This window comes from Pseudorasbora parva, chromosome 23 (assembly GCF_024679245.1).
Source record: "Pseudorasbora parva isolate DD20220531a chromosome 23, ASM2467924v1, whole genome shotgun sequence".
NCBI classification, from domain to species: domain Eukaryota; kingdom Metazoa; phylum Chordata; class Actinopteri; order Cypriniformes; family Gobionidae; genus Pseudorasbora; species Pseudorasbora parva.
In genome coordinates, this window is record NC_090194.1 from 34410982 (window position 1) to 34432016 (window position 21035).

The 21035-nt window shown below is 37.5% G+C and overlaps 2 protein-coding genes across 2 annotated transcripts; one reads left to right on the plus strand and one right to left on the minus strand.

Moving 5' to 3' along the window:
• Window positions 1-142: 142 nt before the first annotated feature.
• Window positions 143-2765, minus strand: ube2l3a (ubiquitin-conjugating enzyme E2L 3a). Its single transcript, XM_067432904.1, has 4 exons — window positions 2639-2765; window positions 1632-1727; window positions 1325-1511; window positions 143-1241 (listed from the first exon to the last, which is right to left on the minus strand). Exons 1-4 carry the CDS (start codon window positions 2663-2665, stop codon window positions 1087-1089), a joined length of 465 nt encoding a protein of 154 aa, XP_067289005.1. The 5' UTR covers window positions 2666-2765; the 3' UTR covers window positions 143-1086.
• A 2469-nt stretch (window positions 2766-5234) lies between these two features.
• hic2 (hypermethylated in cancer 2) lies at window positions 5235-20755 on the plus strand. Its single transcript, XM_067433038.1, has 2 exons — window positions 5235-5497; window positions 14100-20755. Exon 2 carries the CDS (start codon window positions 14131-14133, stop codon window positions 15772-15774), a length of 1644 nt encoding a protein of 547 aa, XP_067289139.1. The 5' UTR covers window positions 5235-5497; window positions 14100-14130; the 3' UTR covers window positions 15775-20755.
• Window positions 20756-21035: the final 280 nt, after the last annotated feature.

A 21035-nucleotide genomic window follows, 5' to 3' on the forward strand; every position in this document is an offset into this window, starting at 1 on the left:
CTGCCCAACTAGCAAAAAGAGGTATACTCTTTTATATATGCCTATACGATTTCCTCACAAGTATTATACAAAATGATTTCTGTTTTGTTTCAAAAATTTTGGTAACGCTTTACAATGTTTCATTAGTCAACTACATTAGTACTAATGCATTAACAGCATTTATTAAGCTTAGTCGATGTTCATTTCAACATTTACTAATACATTAAAATCAAATGTATTGGTTACCATTAATTAATGCACTGTGAACTAACACGAACCGATGGATTTTTTAACAAATGTATTGCTCATTGTTAGTTCATGTTAATTAACACAGTCACTAATGTTAACAAATGAGACCTTATTGTTAAGTGTGAATGTCCCAGAAAAGTCTAGCATCTGGTCATATATGATGTTCATTCAGACACAAAGTAATTTTTGCTTTACTTTTTATGACATCATAAACATTATATTGATGACAGTGAATAGTTTGTGATTCAATGAGTTACAAACTGAGATTATGACGAACATGAAATCTTATTCCACAGAAAACAGTGCAACCTAAGAAAAAATAAAAAAAAATACAGAGATGAAAGAGAGAAATATAAAAAAAACATTTGCCACACACCTTTTACATATTATGTGTTTCCGTCAAATTAACTACTGGATTTGATTTCTTCAATGTGATAAATGTGAAAGTGAAAGACTTAACATTATACTCTGGTTCACCGTAGTATTCTGCTATGAAAACGGACAAAGATTTATCACACAGCAGATTACTTGACCTGAACACATCTCTGTGCAATTTAAGAACAAATTAAAAGGAACAACCCTTTTGGCCCCCGTCTTTCCCCACCCCCAAATCTCACCACTTTTATCAAGCTCTTATTTACACATCAAACTTTCCCTGATCACAATTTCAACACACTTCGACACCCAGAGGCTGAGAAGTCACGGGTCTTTCTGCCGAAGGTGAAATGCGGCTGGGATGCTGGATGCTGGATCCACGGGTGACCGAGAGTGAGGGCGGACTGGCGGGGACTCGGATTGGGGGAAACGGTTTTGGAGGAGTGGGCAAAGCAGAAACATGGGGAACACACCCATGCGGTATCAGTCCACTGGCCGCTTCTCGCCGTGTTTCTTTGTAAACTCATCTGCATTCTTAAAGAATTTTTTACGGTCTTTTGAATATTCCTCCGCTAGGTCGGCCCTCAGCGGGTGTTCTGGTTGGGGGTCATTGACGAGGGCGATGAGAGACTGGATCACTGGTTAAAGACAGTAAAACATCTATTTAATGACAATATCATGAATGCAAATGCTGTTAAAACGGCTTAGAGATGTGCCATACCTTGGTCAGTTTTGGTTGCAGGTTTCCAGTTCTCAGCACTTATAACCGGCAGGCACACCTGACCTTTCTCATCGATGTTCGGGTGGTAGATCTTTGTTTTAAATGTGATCTTCGGAGGTTTAAAAGGGTATTCTGCAGGGAATGTGATTTCAATCCGGAATGCACCTTTATCGTATGGAGGGTTATCCTGAAAAACAAAACGGGACACATGTAAATTGATTCAATGCAGAGCTTTGGAAAGGGAAGCTATTGGCGATAGTTTAATGCATGCAATTAAAGCAGAAACACCTCATTTTATAAAACTTACAGGAACAATGAGTCCTTGCCAGGTCAGAATGTTTGACTCGTCCACCTGAATGTTGCGGAAATTCTTCATTCCAGACTTGCGAATTTCATCGAGTTCCTGTAAAACAAAGAACATGATCCATCTGCGGTGACACTATGAAGAAATCTGACACTTCTCAAATCGTTGAGAGATTTGAGAAACCATAAAGTGAGAACAAAATACTTTCGGTTTCACTGTGTTAGTGTGTCAATTGTAATACACCTAAAATAACACAACTATATAGCTACATTTACAATGTAATAATTTAAGTCGCTTTCATTTAAATCTGTTAAAAATTGCACGAATTCGGGTAAAAACTGAGAATTTTATTTGGGCTTTTTGTACATTTAACAGGCTGCAAAGCCTATGAGTTTGAAATATTACTATAATATATATATCATTCAAAACTGAATTGACAAATGAAGCATTGTAATCCTGCAGATTTAGTAAATTATAAACGATTTAAACAAAGACAACAGACATACTTCCTGTTTCTCTTTCTTATTACATCATAAAATGTAATTGCTCATTAAGACTGCCCAGAAAACTTCATCTGTCACATTAAACGATTTATTTATTGTTATATTCTAACTTAGTCATAATTGGCGACTTGTTCTTAGTTGATAAACTTGCGGATAAGGAAGTTGCTCTTTCTGTTAGTTATCTACTAAACTAACATAATCTGTCAACGAAAACCCTCTTTAATAGACGTGCACAAGTTTATTCTGATCCGCATCATAAATTAGACTAATTGAGACCACTGTTTAATTTATTTGACTGTTTATTCCCATTTTATGTGTATATTCGAACTACAGCTAAGCTCGTTAGCTTCTTCCTCATCATCCTCATCACATTTCACACCAAAGCGCTTTAAAGTTTAAGGTTTCTGACCAACATCGATTAAAGATCGCAATACTTCTGTGTATGTGAGCAAAACGAGTAAAATATGCATTTAGTGTGCATAAAAGTAGATTTTCCGGAATATTTACCTTATGCAGTCGCCTGCTCGCCGCCATCTTGGATTTGCTTGTACCCACAATGCCAAGCGCGTTGAATTCGCTTCAGGCAGTTTAAAGAAATAAATAAATAATTTCATGTAATCAGTATTTGTTGCAAATGTTTTAGATCGTTTTAAGGGTTTCTTTTTTCAGCTGCTTTAATGAGTGGAATAAAACTTGGGGCAACTTTAAGAAATCCACATTTAAAAATGTATGAATAAACAATTGTTTTAGTCATCATCAGCAATATCTACTGTTATTTCCTCAAGTTGGTTAGGATTTAATGCGCTTTATGAGCATGTTAATGTTATGTTATCTTATCTAATACACATTCAAAATTGTTGATATACACAACAAAAACAAAACTATTATATGGCAACGCCTAAATGAAACCGCAGACGTCACGTGGTAAAGTTGGAGCTCTTAGGACATCCCCAGCTTACAAGTTGTAATTACGAGTTGCATGAGCACGTGAACACTTTAATTGTGAATGGAATAGACAAATGAGAAATACACAGTTTCTCAGATGACAACGATTCTAATTTGTATAATTATTCCTCATCTGGGCCATGTTATATAGGCCTATATGGAGAGAAATATATTGCGAATTCTTTACAACTAACTCTACCTCAATATAAGAAAGTAATCCAAAACGAGTCCACTAGGGAGTGTAAGAGCACCGTCTTTAGTGCTGCACATTCTGACCCAAACTCAACCTTCTACATGTGACAGAGCAATAATCGCTCAACTTGGATCACATCAAGGCTGTTCATTAAAGTAGGCCTTACTGCATTGCCTATATGCATAATGCAAAAAAACTGAAATGTGAAAGAACAAGAAATAGAGAGCAAAGAGGAAATGTTGCCATCAGATACATACATATTTCCTTTTCTATCTATACTTCCCCTATTCTATAGTACTTTCTGTCGTCCATAAATGTTAACCTAGTTTTAACGTCCGCTGTTGTAACAGAACAGGTCAACATATAGTCAATGTAAGTTTCTTTACAAACACCTGCTGTCTCTCAAAGCAGCAGAAGTACCCAACAAACAAGAGTAAAACAAAATTCGCTATGGCCTCATTGTAAGTTATAATATATATTTTTTAATTATAATTTTTTGTCACTATACATTGTTTAGCATAAGAAACATATGAAGAAGGAAAAAACATTCCCCAAATATGTTATGAAATATATAATGGAATTCATTGAAATATAATTTTACTTTATGCAATATGTGGGTAAAATTCAATACAATTCAATACAAAATCTAAGTTGTATATTAATTTGTTGGGGCAACATGTAATGAAAAAAATAAGTGTAATAATGGAAATAATAACTGGCAACATTATCTAATATTTCATATGAATATTGATAGATAGTTTATTTTCTTATTTACTTCTTGTGTCTACCAAACCGTCTGATAAACATGATTTAATACCTGGTGTCTCTACAGTGGACATGTATGATATCAATGCCCTGTTCTGTAACAGAAAGTGATTTTTTGATTAGAAACCCAATTTTCCTGAAATGTTGATTTAAGACAAACAATGGAAAAAAATTGTCAGATTTAAATGATAATCACAAAATAAGAGTGCTACATTTGATCACTAAATTAAAAAATCTCTGAAAAGTGGACACAAGTCTATTCCTGGGATATAATATGTTTTGACTTATTCAAGCATAACCAAACGATTGAAAACACGATTTATTTATTCATTCAATAGAATTTACACTGTAAAATGACATTAAACTGACTTTAAAAAATGAGTTGAATCTTGAATAACTGAAAATTGCTTACTTATTTTGACAAGTTAAAGCAATAAAAACATCAACTTATCGATCATAGCCTATAATTTTTCACAGTGTATGTACAGATATCATTAGGACATTTGTTAGCAAGATGCACTTGATATATCACAATATAATATATATATGAAGTAATTGAATATAACTTTTTAATTTTGAAATTTGCAATTGTATGACAATAGTTTATTACATCCTGAGTATAACTTGAATATATCCAGGTTTAAAATACAATTTATATAAGTTAAGTGCGGTCAAATCGATGAATCACGACTAATTGCGTCTAACAAAATGTTTTGTTTATATATGTGTGCGTGTGTGTGTGTGTGTGTGTGTGTGTGCGTGTGCATATATTATGTAAACAAAATATTTATGTTATGTGATTAATCGCCATTAATCGATTTGACCACAAGTAGAAAATGTGTAGACTGGGTAAACCCAGCCTAATCTGCCAGCAATTTGATTTCACTGTTTTTGTTTTTATTTATTTGTTTATTTATTATTTTTATTTTATTTTAATGTTCAATTTTAATTTGAGCTTGGTCTGGGGATAGCCAGACAAGCAAATGTGGCTATATGGTAAATGTGTATTTTAGAAGCTTTAGTTTTAAATGTTCTTCAGTTCACTTAGACCTGCAGAGCAAAAGCATTAGTCAAAGTACAAATGTTGCATGCAGTGAAATGCATGCATAATTATTAGAACTATTAAACGCGAACACAGCAGCATGTAGCCTACACGAAGATGCGCATGCCAGAGTCACACAGGAGCATTTAGATTGCAAATCTGGCAGCAGCAGTGGCAGGTCATGGCACGTTACACCATTTCAGCAGCAGCCCTGGGCTGTTTAGGCAAATGAGAGTGTGTGGCTGGCAGAGGCAGGGCATTTACCCTCTCTCCCCCTCTCTTTACTGCTTCTTATTCAAATTTGGGTCAGGGGTGAGGATTTCTCACGTCACACACAAGCTTGCAGGCAAGATGGCGCTCGGAAAGCTGTGAGATGTGAAAACAGAATGACTGTTTGAAGAGCTTCTGTCGATGCTTTAAGGTACAGATACTTTATTATTACCTACGCGTTTGGTTTTTTGATGTGAGGGGAACATAACTGCGATTTAACTGGGGTTTGTGAAGGGTTTCTTGTATTTTAAAGAACCACTGATTCCTCCAACATACTGCTCTTATCGCGTGCCCACTGGGCTTTTAATGCACACACCGCGCGAGCGCAGCTTGGCAGGGGCAGATATATGTGTGTGTGTGTGTGCGTACGTGTGTGTGTTTTATCTAAAAGCCTTATACCTGTTTCAGTATTGCTTATGCTATAACCAAATGCATTCTTTAAGACCTGAGTTGGGCATATAACGTTACTACATCTTTATACTTTAGTAAAAAAAATGACCAGTCGTCACCTTAATGGCAAAACCCGATCAGTGGCCCTTTATGTGGACAGCATTCCTGTTTACCCCTCCCTCAGTGTGTTTTACCCTTTAACGTTTATAATGCTTACATTTCTTTTGTTTTTTTGACATTGTTAATGCATGCAAACTATCGTATTTAACGTGTATAAAGCTCTTATGTAATATCTGTGCATTAATGCATGTATTTAGATGTCACAATGAAGACTTAAGGTTTATGCATGTTTGTTTCACTAAATGCTTTAATGCAAATCGCTATTTATAAGTGGGTAAAAAATGGGAAAGCTGATTTATGGTGGTATCTGTCGAGTCTTGTCTGCTGTGTTTGTGTGCTTGTACTCGGATCATTATGAAGAAGCAACGCTGGTGGAGGGATTGAGTTTGTTTCTTTTGCAAACGTGAGACATAAGCCATACATCATTGTGGTTTGATGTTAGAGTTTATATGTATATTGTAAGTGTTGTGACATGTCACCATTGCCCCTGTCACTGCAGTTTTGCTTTGCTGCATGTAAAAAGATAATCCAGTGAAGATTTTAGGTTGTTATTTGTTTCTTGTAATGCATACATGTATGTAGACCACTCTTTATAAGGGAAATGTATGCTTTATGAAGCACTTGTGTGCCTCTTATTGTTATTTCAGTGATGCATGAATGTTATATTAGATCATTTTACTTCTATATCTTGAGGAGTGCTCGAAGGACCCTTTTAATCTCATCCATTTTAATGGGCTGGGGGAGGGGGCTTGTTTTACAGTGGTTCATAGGTTTAGATCAGTGCCACACTGTTAAAGTAACCCCCTTTCTCGGTGACAGTATGCTTGAATGAGACTTAAAGAACTTTTAGCCAATGATATTGTGATTTTGTATGAAATTGGCACACAAAATAGCCTCTTCTCCTTGCAGATGCATGCTTTGCTTTCCTTTGGGAGTGGGCGCTCATGTTTAGGTCCATGGTCCAGTGAGGCTTATCTTCAAATTGTAGAAGTTGCGTCCAAACGCTTCTCTGCGAGCTCGAACTGGCCCTGTCTGTCATAATTGTTCTGGTGTTCTCTACAAAGGTCAGAGAAAACGAGAATAAAAGATGTTTAACAGATGTAGTGGCATTCATGTTAAGATCTAATCAATACTTTTATGAAAGGCAGACCTCGGTTTCTCTTTGAATAATGCAGATGATCAGATCTATTGAGTGAATAGGACGGGAACTGTGTTTGAACTGTAGTTTATTTCGAGCCATTATCATGGGTTAGGAACTGTGTTGTCCCATTACATTGGGATTGAAGTCTTATTTCACACTGTTTTTGTGTGTTTGTCTGGCTTTCAAAGGCACATCATATTTTTCATGAGATTTACGAAGTCTTTGGCTTTATCTGTTCATCTTGTCATGGCACCTGTACTAGTCTTGTCAGGTTGGATAATAATGATTAAGTATGCTTGGCTTTTTATTCATAAAATTCCCCTCATGGTAAATGAAGTAAACCGTGTTTGTTAGTTGATTGAAATTGTTAAACTTGAGTCCATTTCGGTTCTTCACCAGAATATAGGTTAGCCTCTATTTAATAGTTTAGTTGAAACCTTTTAGGCCTGTTTAGATGTTCATGTGTATGTCTGAATGCATGTATTGTGTGCATTGTGTGCATTTTGCTTGAAGGCATAACCTCATGTCTGAAATCTTGCCTAACATGCTTGGCATGTTTATGGACTAGATCCTTTTAACCTGAAACCTTTTAACCACTTCTTGGGCAAAACAGCTGACATGATTTTGTAGAGATGTTGACGAATATCAATGTGATTTTATTTATTGAGGGTTATTTTGTGATGTCCCAATCTGGTTGAGTGGTTGGTTTTGCCCCAGGTTCCATAATTCTTGATTTTTATCACAGATAAAATAGCTGCTCTGTTACATTGAGCATTTAATGCACTGTGATCTTCAGTTTGGTTTTCAGTGCGAAATGCACTTTTACAAAAAAAAAAAAAAAAAGGTTTTGCATATAGTGTGCTTTTAAAACAGGTTTGAGAGAATGTAGTTGTTTTCTGTACTCTGACCATTTTACTCGGTAGGTAATGAGTCCAGTTTCTCAGGTGTACTGCATATATATTAGCCCAGCCCACAGATGATATGAATGCTCTGTGGTTTTCAAACAGTATAGTATTATTTCAAACAAAAACAAAAAAATCAATACTGTCATTACAATTAGGCATGTGCCGATATCATTTTTTCATGTTGCGATTAATTGCTGAAGTTTTATCACGATATACAATATTATCACGATATTGAAATCAGTTGCAAAAAAAGTGCTGCCATAGTATAACAGCTTTAAGAACTATTTTTGTAATAACAAAAATAACTGAATGTTCAAATACAATAATGCACCAAAAATATATACAGCTCTGGAAAAAAAAATTAAGAGAACATTGAGAAATCAATGTTAAGTGGTCTCTTGATTTTTTTCAGAGCTGTAAAAGTACAATTTTCAAACAGATTAAAGTGCAAAAGAATTAGGCTATAAAGAACAACAGGTAGGCTTACAAATTACAATAATGTCTCATTATTTAATGTATTAACTAAGACTGAGCAATAGCTACATTTGGTACAGAAAGAATATTGTTTTTGGTAATGTTAGTTAAGAAATACTGATCATTGTTAGTTTTATCTTAGGTCCATTAAAAAAGTTATTTTGATTTTAATATTATTAAACAGTAACTGAGAAATTAACATTACTTAGAATGATTAATTCTTTATAAGTATTTTTCATTGTCAGTTTGGTAATAATGAAGTCATATGTCTCAAAGTTTTACTGAACAATAACAAATAATCAGAACAGTTCTAATCATTAGGGTATGTTGTAGTCCAGATTAAAACATAAAAATGTTTAAGTTTGAGAATAAATAGCCTATTAAATCTTTAAGTATTAAGTTTTTGGTGCTGTGATGAACAACATTGAGATTACAAAAAAACGAATGGCTGTTTTAAAAACTACACGCGGTTTTTGTTTGTTTGCGGGTTTCCGGGGTAACCGCTGCGTTCTGCAGTTCATCAGCGCCCTCTGCTGTCACTGAGCGGCACTTCAGCAGCGCGTCTCCTTCACACGTTCAAGTGCTTCTCATTTACATCTGACTCTCAGCGTGTCCCTTTGACGCAGAATACAGCGGTGTTGAGCATTTATACGGTTGATGGGCAAAGTATTCTTGAGTGCATTATAAAAAAATTATAAATTGTTAATAAATTATTATTTAAGTAATTAAAGTGCCCACGATAACAATATTGTGCATATTTATTATCGTGATAAATCGCATTATCGAAAATCGGCACATGTCTAATCACAATGCAAGTTACTTTTTGTAAGAATAGTTTTAATATGTGCATGATTCATTGCTGAATGTTATTACAAATAAAAATCTTACTTGTACACCACTTCTCAAGCAATTTTGTTTAATATCCTTAATGACAAATATGTCCGATTAAAGACCTAAAAATGGTTGAATACAGGAAATTACAGCCAGCAGATAGCCTGTTTTCTACAGTTGTTCTGTCATGTTTTTGGTTGGAAATAAAAAAGCCCATCTTGTGTTTGTAGCACAAATAGAGCGTAACATTGAATGAAACGCACACATGCAGTGGACGAAGGCCTTGAATTCTTCAGATAAGTGATATTGTTATCTCTTAGTTGAGGTCATTCATCAGATTATTTGGATCGGGTTTGCTTGGCTTCCAGGTTGGCCTGGGTCTCTCGAGGCTGGTGGTTGGTTACAGTAAGCACTTAGATCTTAAAGTCTGTACATCTTTGGAAGTGTCTCTTATCAAGATAACCCACCTGATGTTATTAACCAAACTTGCTTCAATGTTCTTGGAGATTTTATTCACCTTGAATCTTCAGTAAAACTTTCTGGCACTTTGTTTATGGTTTTTAGTTCTTAATTTGCTGTAGGGTAGATATGTGTGGATGCATCTCATGAATAATGTTCGCCAATGCCCCCTTTCATAAGAGCAAAAGTGCTCTCTGTGCTTTTATGGCATTAAGACAATAAAATCGGGGCCCCAGGGGTCCGTGCCACCGGATAAGCTTGTTTATGAGGTTAAGCGCTGTCCTTGCCAGACTTGTTTACCCGTGTTGTTAATGGCCGCTTTTGTACTTTGACTTATTTTCAGACAACAATCTCTCTGATTAGAGTAGTTGTTTCATCTCTGTGACGGGACTGCTGTTTTTTGAGGAAAGGTCGGAATGTCAGCAAAGGAATTGAAAGACCAGCAGCATCTTATCATGAACTGTGTGCAACTTCTAGATAAATGTGTTTCTCAAACGTCTGTTGCCTTTAGTTTTTTCTGCAGGGGGCTTTAGCTTCTATCAAAGTCTGCCCTAACTTTTGTGGTTTATTGTTATCCAGGCAGTTCTTTAACTGTACCACTGTACTTGTGGCCTATAAATAACCTGGGAGATGGTATTGATATCATGCAAATAGGGTTTAGTTTTATGTCTGGGCATACTGGTTTGTATGTGACAAGTAAATGTTAGAGAAGCCAATCAGGGTTCAGACCGACAGATTGTAAACATAAAGTATATAAAAAAATAATCAACATGTTTTTCCCTTTATAATGAAGTATGAAAAGGCTGAATATTGTCATTTTTTTGTTGTTGATTCTCAAGTATTTGATTCATATTTTAATGTATTAATTTAAAGCCATTTTTGACATTTTTAATGCATTACATTGATGGGAATTAAATATCTAGTGAAATTCTCTCCCTATTTATTTTATCAAACTTTTCCTGAGTTATCATTAGATTGCTTTAAGCAGTCAGTCTTGAGGTCTGCTGCTGACTGATTCGTGTCCGCTCTCCAGTTATTGGTTTTGGCTTGGTTGTACGTTGCCATTATGAATGAACTATAAATAGTTAATTTGTGTTAGACTGATTTCACTGAGAAAACTGATAAATATTCAGCATGATTTGTAAACATGTTTCGCCCTAATTTTGTGGGTTTTGGAAGTAGCTATTAGGATTGTATATTTTATCGACTCAAATAAGCTTTTACAATAATAAATAGTAGTTTTCAATTGGGTGTTCCTCAGGAACAGGTACTCCAGCCTTGCTAATTTCTGTGGTTAATTGTTCATAAACAAGGCACTGAATAATCACAATGATGTGTAAATGTGTTTGGGCATTGTCCAAAGATAATTCCATGTTTTTCCCATTGACACACCAGTCTCGATTGGACTGAGTGCCAGAAACCACCTTTGCTGCATTACAAAGATTCTGCTGCAAGCCAGGGCCTGTTCGTCCTGTGGAAAGGGTGCTGGTTTACCTGTTTCCCACCACACCCATGGTGATATCCCAGCTCAGGTTTCAAGCTGTCTGTCACACAGGCCTGTCGTTGACGTCCACTAGCCTTTTTCACCCAACCCCCATATCACAACAAAGGGAGTGACCCTGGAGGCTGGCATTAATGACTGCTGGCAGGGACGTTAAGCCATAGTGGACGCCCTCAGAAGAAAAGAAATTGTGTTACTGTTCAAGCCTTTCATCCCTTTTCTGCTTTTAGCTGAAAGTTGAGAATTTGCACACACTTGATGAATACGATGCCAGCTTATATGCATACTATATGCTTTCTCTGCAAAGCATGCTCTGACAGCATAGTTGCTGTGGTCTGGATTTGTGTTTAAAAGTTTGAATTAAGAGCATAGAATTTCTAGACTTTATTTAAGACCCTGTTCTGGTTGGATATATTATCTCATAGTGTGGATTGGATTGGTCATAATAGTTTTGTGGCTTTCATTTTATGTCTGTTAATCTCAAGCCTATCTATAGGCTAGGGCTGGACAATAATTCAATATCAATATATATCGCGATATAATTTTTTTCAATAACGGTGATATGATTTTTAAACACATTTCCGATATTTCGTTATGACTGACGTTCAGGGAGGGCGCATGCCATCAGAAAGAGCAGAACATGATTGGCTTCTTGCGTGATGACGTACACCACGGACACGCAGCCAGTGCTCAGCAGTAGTAGGCTGATAGATCCAACGCGGCACGTTTTAGCTACAAAGAGAGTTTCCCTGACCGCAACACAAATGTGACTGAACGAGCTTCCACAAGTAAGGAGAAATAAATAGTTGATAAGAAGAAAGACTAACTTTCTTTAGTGGCGTGGAAGTGGTTCGTCTATCTAAAGCACTATTCGCATGGGATTATTATCTAGGGACCTCTGTGATTTAGAAATGACTCCTCCACATCTGAGTTTTGCGTGGCGCATTCGCACGGGATAAGCAAAGCCTGTGATTTTACTCGAATTTACTGACTTCTCCCGGATATGATGTCAAGTCTTCGTTATAGATAGCTGTATGAAATCATAAACAGGCATCGATATCGTTTTGATTATTTTACAGTAGCCTAATAAATAAATATAATTTCGTTCAGTTAGTGAACAGACGTCATGAACTGAGCTCAGACCGGCGGCAGGAGTCAGAGTTAATTTATCACGAGTGAGAAGCTGACAATATACGGCGGAAGATTCAGTTTCAAAACTAAATGTAAAAGCGCCTATTTAAACAAGATTGTCATTGTACAATACTGTTCTGTTATGTTTTTCATTAAGAACAGTATTGATGTTAATATTAAACACACCATTCAATCAGATTACTCTCAAATTGACACTCATTCTAAAGTGAAAGTATGGCGTGGGCGCGGCTGCACGGGGATTTATAACGGTGCGCATTACGAATGCAGACTTTATTCTTTGTGAAAGATAAAGATAGAAATGCTCACAGGAAGAAAAAAAGCTTGCAAAAAGTATATACAATCCGCCTAATCCTGGCCAAATCACAGAGATGTCGATTCGCACGGGACTAATGTTATCACAGGACCTCGGTGTTCGGCGAAATATGGTAGGTAGGCTATTTTGCGGGGGAGTTTTTAGTTTACAAATTACAGACATGGCCGATTCGCACTGGATTAAGATCACAGACATTCTCTGCAATTATTAAAAATCACCAGAGGTCCCCAGATAATACTTGTCCCGTGCGAATGGGGTTTAAGATCTGATATTAAACTTCAGGTTTCAGTGTGCTGCAAAATGTGCCGGAGAGGTGCCGACTAGGGGTGTAACAATACATCGACATAGATGCATCAATCTAATGTCTAACAATACGATGCCAAGCTTTAAAAATAATCCATGTAGACTATTTATGTAAGAGGCAAGTGGCACATTTGTTTTAATACTTTCCACATTTGCACACAATGTTATGTATTAACACCAACGAGTTCATTCTCGTTTAAATTACCTTTCAAAGCTTGTGAAAGACAGTCAGACATGGCTTCACGAAAATGTATCATTTGCTTGTGTTTAAAGCCTTGCAAAAAGCAGCGTGCACTCATCTCAAACAGAGCACAAATAGGCCACTGAATTGAGTCTTCTTTTATTTATTTTTTGTGCATCAGTAGATAAAGGTCTATAGTTTTGCATAAAAGGAGAATATAGCGCTATGAATCGTTCTTCACTGAAATTTAAAACTTAAAAGAAAATGCTCAATAAACTGCGTCTGCGAAGTGAGAGTCGTATGTTTATTTGACGGTGATTTCACATTTCTTGTTCGTATAAAGGCTCAATACAAATAAAAGGTGAACATTAATTTATTTGTACCGTTTTTATTTCAAAAATATTATATAGTTTTATAGGAAGAGGTTTCATAGACTTGGCAAATTAATTTGTCAGAAGTTTGTAGGTACAGAAATCCTTTGTGGCAGTTCTTGGTAGTTTTTCTAAAGCTTTTATATAGTTCATATCGATATCGAAATTATATCGTATCGACCAAAATTAAGAAATATATCGTGATATAAATTTTGGCCATATCGTCCAGCCCTACTATAGGCTAGTGTTCCGAAACATTGACAATTTAATTTTAGCAGGTATTTTTAATCTTTACAATTATTTTTTTGTTTGTAAGAAATATTTGTGACTAATGTTGCACTGCACAGAATTTTGTCCAATCAGATGCATTGTAAAATGAGAGCGCCTCTCCCCCTGCAACTGACCAGCAAGCTGTGACATAACTATTGTCTGTTTAAAAATAAGGGACACGTGCTTTAATATACCACACCCAACTGTAAATGTCAACATGGGTCAGATAACTAGTAAAGTGTCAGAGAAACAAACATGTTTTGCAATTGTTTGCTGTAGAGCTGAATTGTTTTTTCCCCCTTGACAATGACTAACAGTTTTTTTTGTTTTTTTCTGTTTTAGGTTTTCGTAGGTGAAGAAAAAGTTGGAGGAAATGGAATTGCCAAATCATGCCAAACAATTGCTGCTGCAGCTAAACCAACAAAGAGCCAAAGGTTATCTGTGTGATGTGATCATAGTAGTAGAAAATGCCCTTTTTCGGGCACACAAGAACATCCTGGCAGCCAGCAGTATCTATTTCAAATCCCTCATCCTTCATGACAACTTGATTAACCTCGATACGGACATGGTCAACCCGTCGGTTTTCCGGCAGGTTCTAGACTTCATTTACACTGGCAAGCTTTTGTCATCTGATCAGTTCAGTGACCAAAATTTCAATGCCCTTCTAACGGCAGCAAGCTACCTCCAACTTCATGACTTGGCTGCTCTCTGCAGAAAGAAGCTCAAGCGTAACGGGAGATCCCTTCTTAATAAACCCACCACCCCAACCAATGGAAGAACTTCTAGGAACCAAAGGCTGTCCTCTACACCTGTAACTCCAAACCAGATGTCAGGGTTAAAAGACAGTGAGAAGACAAAGAGGCATGAGGAGCTACTCAAAGACGACTTGTCAGAGGACGAGATGTTTGCGAGAAACGCCCACTGTGCCACCTCTGTGAATTCACTCAGTCCCTCGACGAGTAAGAACGGAAGCAACGGCAGTTGTGGCATGCAGGAACTTGGCCTAGACCTTTCCAAGAAAAGCCCCTCAGGGAGCACAGCCACTGAAGAAGTCAGTCCCAGCAGCATCCCACAAGAATCACCTCAGTCTGCCTCAGAATCCACAGCCAACAGTGCCTCATTTGATGAGAACACCAACACGCCAAACCTCACGGCTGGAGAGCCCATGGAGCTGGGTGGAGGAGATTGCGAAGAGAGCCAACCACCTCCAGAAGTTGACCAGCATAAAAGCTCCCGTCAGGTTGTCCGGCAGAGGCGGCAACCCAAGAGTGAAGGCAACAAGGTTGAAGATGCGGAACGTGGAACTTTGCCCAATGGAGTCGCGAAAAGATTGAAAGTGGCTGGGGAGAGGCTCCATGATGAAGAGGAAGGTTTAGAGAATGGACAGGAGCAAAGTGAAGAGAGCGGACAAAGCGAGAGCGAAGGTGGGCGGAATAGCGCCAATTATGTCTACCGCCAGGAAGGCTTTGAGCCTGCACTCGGTGACAACCTTTACGTTTGCATTCCCTGTGGTAAAGGCTTCCCGAGCTCTGAGGAGCTGAATGCCCATGTGGAGACCCACACAGAGGAAGAGTTGTACATCAAAGAGGAGGAGGATGATTCATATCCAAAGGAAGATGAAGTAGAAGCAGAAGATTTGTCTTCGCAAATAACCCAAGTCCACGGCCCTGAGTCGCGTCGCTTCAGCTGCTCGGTCTGCAACAAGAGCTACAAAGATCCAGCCACTCTTCGTCAACACGAGAAGACCCACTGGCTCACCCGTCCCTTCCCCTGCAACATCTGCGGTAAGATGTTCACCCAACGAGGCACCATGACACGCCACATGCGTAGCCACCTGGGGCTGAAACCCTTTGCCTGCGAGGAGTGCGGCATGCGCTTTACCCGCCAGTACCGGCTCACGGAGCACATGCGGGTTCACTCAGGTGAGAAGCCATACGAATGTCAGCTATGTGGAGGCAAATTTACCCAGCAGCGTAACCTCATTAGCCACCTACGAATGCATACCTCCCCATCATAAGCCAAAGACACCTTGAACAGGAGACCCTCAGCAAAAAGAGTCAATGCACACCTCTTCCTTTTGAAGTACACTGCAAGGAGCCGATAACCCAAAGCAGGATTCTCTTCTGCTGTAAATTACAGGAGGAGCCTTTCAAACAATGAGCCCCAACAATGGAAAGAATAATCCAATTGGTATGAGTTTATGGGCTTATTTTTCAGCTATATATTTTTTTCTTTTTGGATATTGCTGTGAATGTAAAAATTGGGTACTATTGTTGTATGATTTCTTGGGATATTGTGACCACTCTCAACCACTGCGATCCACGCATTGCTTTTACGATGATTATCTGGAGTCCATGCGGCCTGTCTGATTGTTTTTCTTGGTATCCCAGAAATATTCCTTCTTTCCATTCTTGGTCCTTCTAAAGTATCACTCTTGAGAGTTCTGGTGGTATAGTCTATGTAAAACTCTCAGCAAGGTTTGGGCTTGCAATGACCAAGTTATTCTATATACAAAGGTTAAATTCTTTGAAGCGTCTCCTAAGGGTCTCAAAGATAGTGTTGTCAGACATGCAAGATGGCTTGTCTGTCATCATTTATGTGGTGTTTCATAAAAGCTTTGTGCATCCAACCAAACATTTCCCAGTATACCTACTCTGCACATCACACCCATTGGCTTTGTTCTAGGTGTAGCTGGAAAACAGGGTCTTTGATACATTTTGTACTGAGGTTGATTCAGTTATCAGATTTAGCATGGAAATAACCTAATGTACCCTGCTCATACATCTGGATGCGAGCCAATGGCAAAGTGGTGACGAGAGGCCATGGGTGTCCTTTGTCGTTTACTCGTATTAGTATATAGGGGTTTACTCTCAAAGAAAAGCCAAACTTAAAGGTACTTGTTTTTAGATTTCTTTAGATAACTTATTGATATGCTTCTGTGAATGTTTTAACTGGAAATTCTTTCCTTTATTTCTTTTGGGATCAGAGAGGGTTGGGTTTGTTTGGGTGATGGGTTGGGCAGGATTCATTTTAGTGATGTTGAACTTCATAAATTCTGTCGGTACTGTTGTTTTTCACTTTTTTGATTGCATTTTTTTTCCCTTCACTGAACAAGGCAGGTCCTTATGGACTTGTCTCATTGCTACCTCTTAATTAAGAACAATACATTCATTGGAACTATTGGAGGTCTCTGAAAATAGATGTAAAAAGTTTGCTGAGGCTTTCAAAGTAGTTGTCACCTGCCCATCAACAAAGGTTTTTAGTTTTAAAAGCATTAATGTAGAGAATAGCTTCTTTGGGCGCATGTATTTAAGGTATTGAGAGTTTTATGTCAGAGAAATCCAAAGATAAATTTAATATTGGGAGAATGGCTTACCAACAAATGTTTCTTGTAGAATATCCCAACCAAAGGTTTTAGATTGCATTGCAGGAGGTAAAGGTGAACTTTTGTCTTTTAGTTCTTGACGAAGAGCAATGTAGTGGGATGTTAGTTTGTACTTGACATTTTACTAAAAACCAATGAACTTCTGTCTTCTGGTGGATGGTGGGCCGCTGGCTTTGTGTTTTTTGAAGTTTACAGTTAGTTTTCCAAGAGTGTCTTTTGGTTTCTTACTTTGTCTGCAGAGAGACTTTGAAGAACTTCAGAAGGCCTCTTTTATTTTAGTTCAGAGCAAGAAAAAAATGTTACATGTCGACCATACTTGGAAAGCTTACTGAATGAGGAGGAATTGATGCACTGGATTGCTTATTAGCCATCAGCCCCAAACAAAACCTTGTTCAAAAACAATGCTAAGTTATGTGGCGTTGCGTAAAAACCATTATCATTATTCATTCGAGGTATAGGTGTTATGTAAAGTGTGCATGTTGAAAAGAATTTATTGTTATTCAAAATGCTGGGTGAATGTTACATGGTCAGTGTTGGGTAAACGCTGATGGATGTATGTATAGTTGGGTGCTGAATTCTTCGCTGCCATCTTCATTTCATAACTCGGTTACGGATGAATTATTTCGCCAATCCCAGTGTATCACATTCCACGAGTAATCCTTAGCCTTCTTAATGTTAAAGTCTTAATGGCATTCCTTTTTTTAGATATTTCTTTCTGGTTCCTTCTCCAAAAGCTTGTGTTTGTGCTTGCTAATGATGAACTTTGGGGTGCAGCTATAGTCGTATTAACGGAGCAATGTTTACAGACGTCTTTTTCCTGGAATCCTTTTGGCCTTTAATTTGCCTACTCAAACGTATTGGAGTTTAATTTTGAAGTGTCTCCATTTGTTATTCAAAGTCAATGCATTGGAGACGTTTATAATTTCTCAAACTCATTCCATTTACATTCAGTATTCATGTCTTTGCAGCATTAGCACCAAAGCTAACCCAAATAGCCAGTCACCAAAGTCTTTTTTTTTTCTTAAGTTGTGCATATCTTGGATGTTAAAACTCGTTTTGTTACAGTATAAGTGCGCTCTGGTGTTGATACACATCTCCACTCAGGGAGACTTTTTAAATATGTTTGATGTCAGTTGTAGTGAACAGGATTCCAGGAAAAAGTTCCCATCAAAGAACCGATGTCTTGGGCGATACTAGGCTCTGTTGTCGATTCCAGCGTTTGAGACTATAGCTGAGAGAACTGGGAGAGCGAGAAAAAGGATGACAAAAAGTTTCAAACTGTGACAATAATATTTCTACTTCAAAACTTCAGGGATAGTTCTGCATATTTTGAAATGCGGAGCTTTCGACTACATTTGTAAGACTGTGTCAATACTGTGTCAATTTCTGTATTTTATTGATGAAAAGCAAAACACTAGTTTCCTACGAAATAGATTTTACGAGCGTGTTTCCCATTTCAAAACGCCTTCAAAAAAACGAACAAAAACAAAGCCAGAGATGTACGTGGAAGAGTTTTACTTTTAAGTTCCAGAGTGTTTTTGAACAAAAAAAAAGAAAATACGAGAAAAAAAAAACAGCATTCTAGTAAGCGCAAAATGTATAAACTAATAAGATAAAAGCTCATACCCAAATTTTCAGACTATTTTCTAAACCAAAGCACATTTTGAATGATTGATTGACATTTAAAGATACTTGTGTATAATATCTCATTGTTTACATAAACTCTTTACAGTCATAGACCTCAGGTGAGGGGAGGCCAGTTTGATCCTGCTTCTGTGTAGGTCACCATCTTTAAACGAAAGCCAACCGAATCGTAGCCGTGTGTCTTACCCTGTGAACGTAGCCGCATGCTTTTGAGTTCGGTGGGCTGCTACATTTATTGTTTTGCGATTTGGCTCTCTAAGACGTGCCGAGACATCCCTTATGAAAATCATATTGTCATTGACATGATTTATTTTTATGAATCTGCTGCTTTTTTTTTTTTAAATGTAAATACGCATGAATAAAACTACATACACATTTACCTCAAAGTAACGTTTAGGACTTGCTGCATATCTATCTATATATATATATAAATATAAATAAATATATTTTATTTTTTAAGGTTTTTTTTTGAGTCATCTCTTTTTAGTCTATTGTTTTAAAAATGTGTTGTTGTATGTATTCTGAGCTGCCTGTTTTTTTTTTCTTTTTTCCCATTGTCCGTAAAAGAAGCAACTTAAAAACCGACTGGCCTCTCCTCCGTCTACATTGGTGCAAACACTTACTGACAGTGTTCACTTTTTTTATCAAATGTCTATTGTCAGTGATGAATGTATTTATTTGTTTGATCCTGTTTTCACTTTTTAAGAGTTGACTTTTGGGTGAGACGACGTGTCTTCAGGGTCTGAGTTTATTCTGTTGTAGTAAGCCGAGAGGTTAAAAAAAAACAAAAAAAACATTTACAAAAAGACTCAAGACAGATCATTTTCAAACCTGTGAAGACGTAGACATGAGGAATGTATTTCTCCATGAAGTGTCCATCATAAAGGATGTATCCCATATTGTTTTTGTAATTCTTATGTCACTCAAAGCATGCACGTGCTCTGGATCATGTGTTTTCTGTCACGGACACTTGAAGGCTGTTTGTCGATTTTTAAATGTTCTCTGTCTGTACGCCTCTGCCCACCGATACAGGAAGGGACCCTTTAGAATTGTGTCAAAGGCATTCAAGGTTGTGTTTTATGTACTGAAAGCTGCCATGTTGTTGCACGCTGTGATTCAAGGCTGCCGGTCGATTTCGTGTTTTTTATCATTTGCAAGTGCCCTACAGAGCCAAAGCTTCTTTCCTAAGAAACGCTCGCATCTCTTCACTTTCTCATTAGTGAACAGATGCTTCTTATTACTGTAAGATCACATTTAAGCTTTATAAAATGCACTTTCTAAGTTCTAACTGAGGTCCTTTACGCAATATCTAGTCGGTTACATCTTATCAGTTTACAAATCGCAAGTTTTAGACAATTTATCTATCTCTCTTTTTTGCTGCTAATGTGTAGTTTTGTCCAATTCTACATATCCCAGATAGTATTATATGTTGGTTTTTTCTCTGTCTACATAACTGGTAAGTGTTAGGCGTTCGTAGGGACCTCGAGTTACCAAACCAACCCAAACAAACTAAACCAAAGCCAGATTTACAAGCATGTGCATAGCAGGTGGGCATGTTTCCCATGTGTTTTCACTTAAACGCCATATCACGTTTAAATGCTAGAGCGTTAGTCATCCTCAACCCGCTCCACCTTCATAAGCATTCCAATAACTTTATATGCTGATTAATATTTATTTTCAGTTTGAATGAAAGCAGAATGTCAGATTTGGAGGGGGAAGACGAGCTGCCCTTGACGATTGTTGGTTGGAATTACTGTTGCGTGTGTTTTCGGTCAGCCTTGAACATGGTTTGCGGACAACGCGGCGGTTTCGCCTTCCTCAGAGAGCTTGTATTCAGGTCAGAGCTACATGCAGCTCGAATTCTGTCTCATGTGAATAAAACACGGTGTACAGAGCTCATCTCACGTTCACAGTCTTAATGTACAGCTACCAGAAGTCATTTTAGAATCTTTTCATTAAAATCTTGAACAAAAAATCTGGTGTCCTTGTGTGTTTGAATCGCTTCCTGTTTGTTTGCTTTTGTCACCTGATAATATACAGTTACCCTATTGGTGCTGTTCGGTCATTCTTGCCCGAAAATTTTGTTACTTTTTTTTCTTTTCTTTTTTTTTTTTACTTTATGGGAATGGTACACAACTTGGTAAAGTTTTTGGCACTTGCTTTGTGAACACACACAAACTCTCATTTGTATTGTTCAGTCAACCGAGCACATTGGAAATGAATGGGATTTTGGAAATTGAAAATTTGTG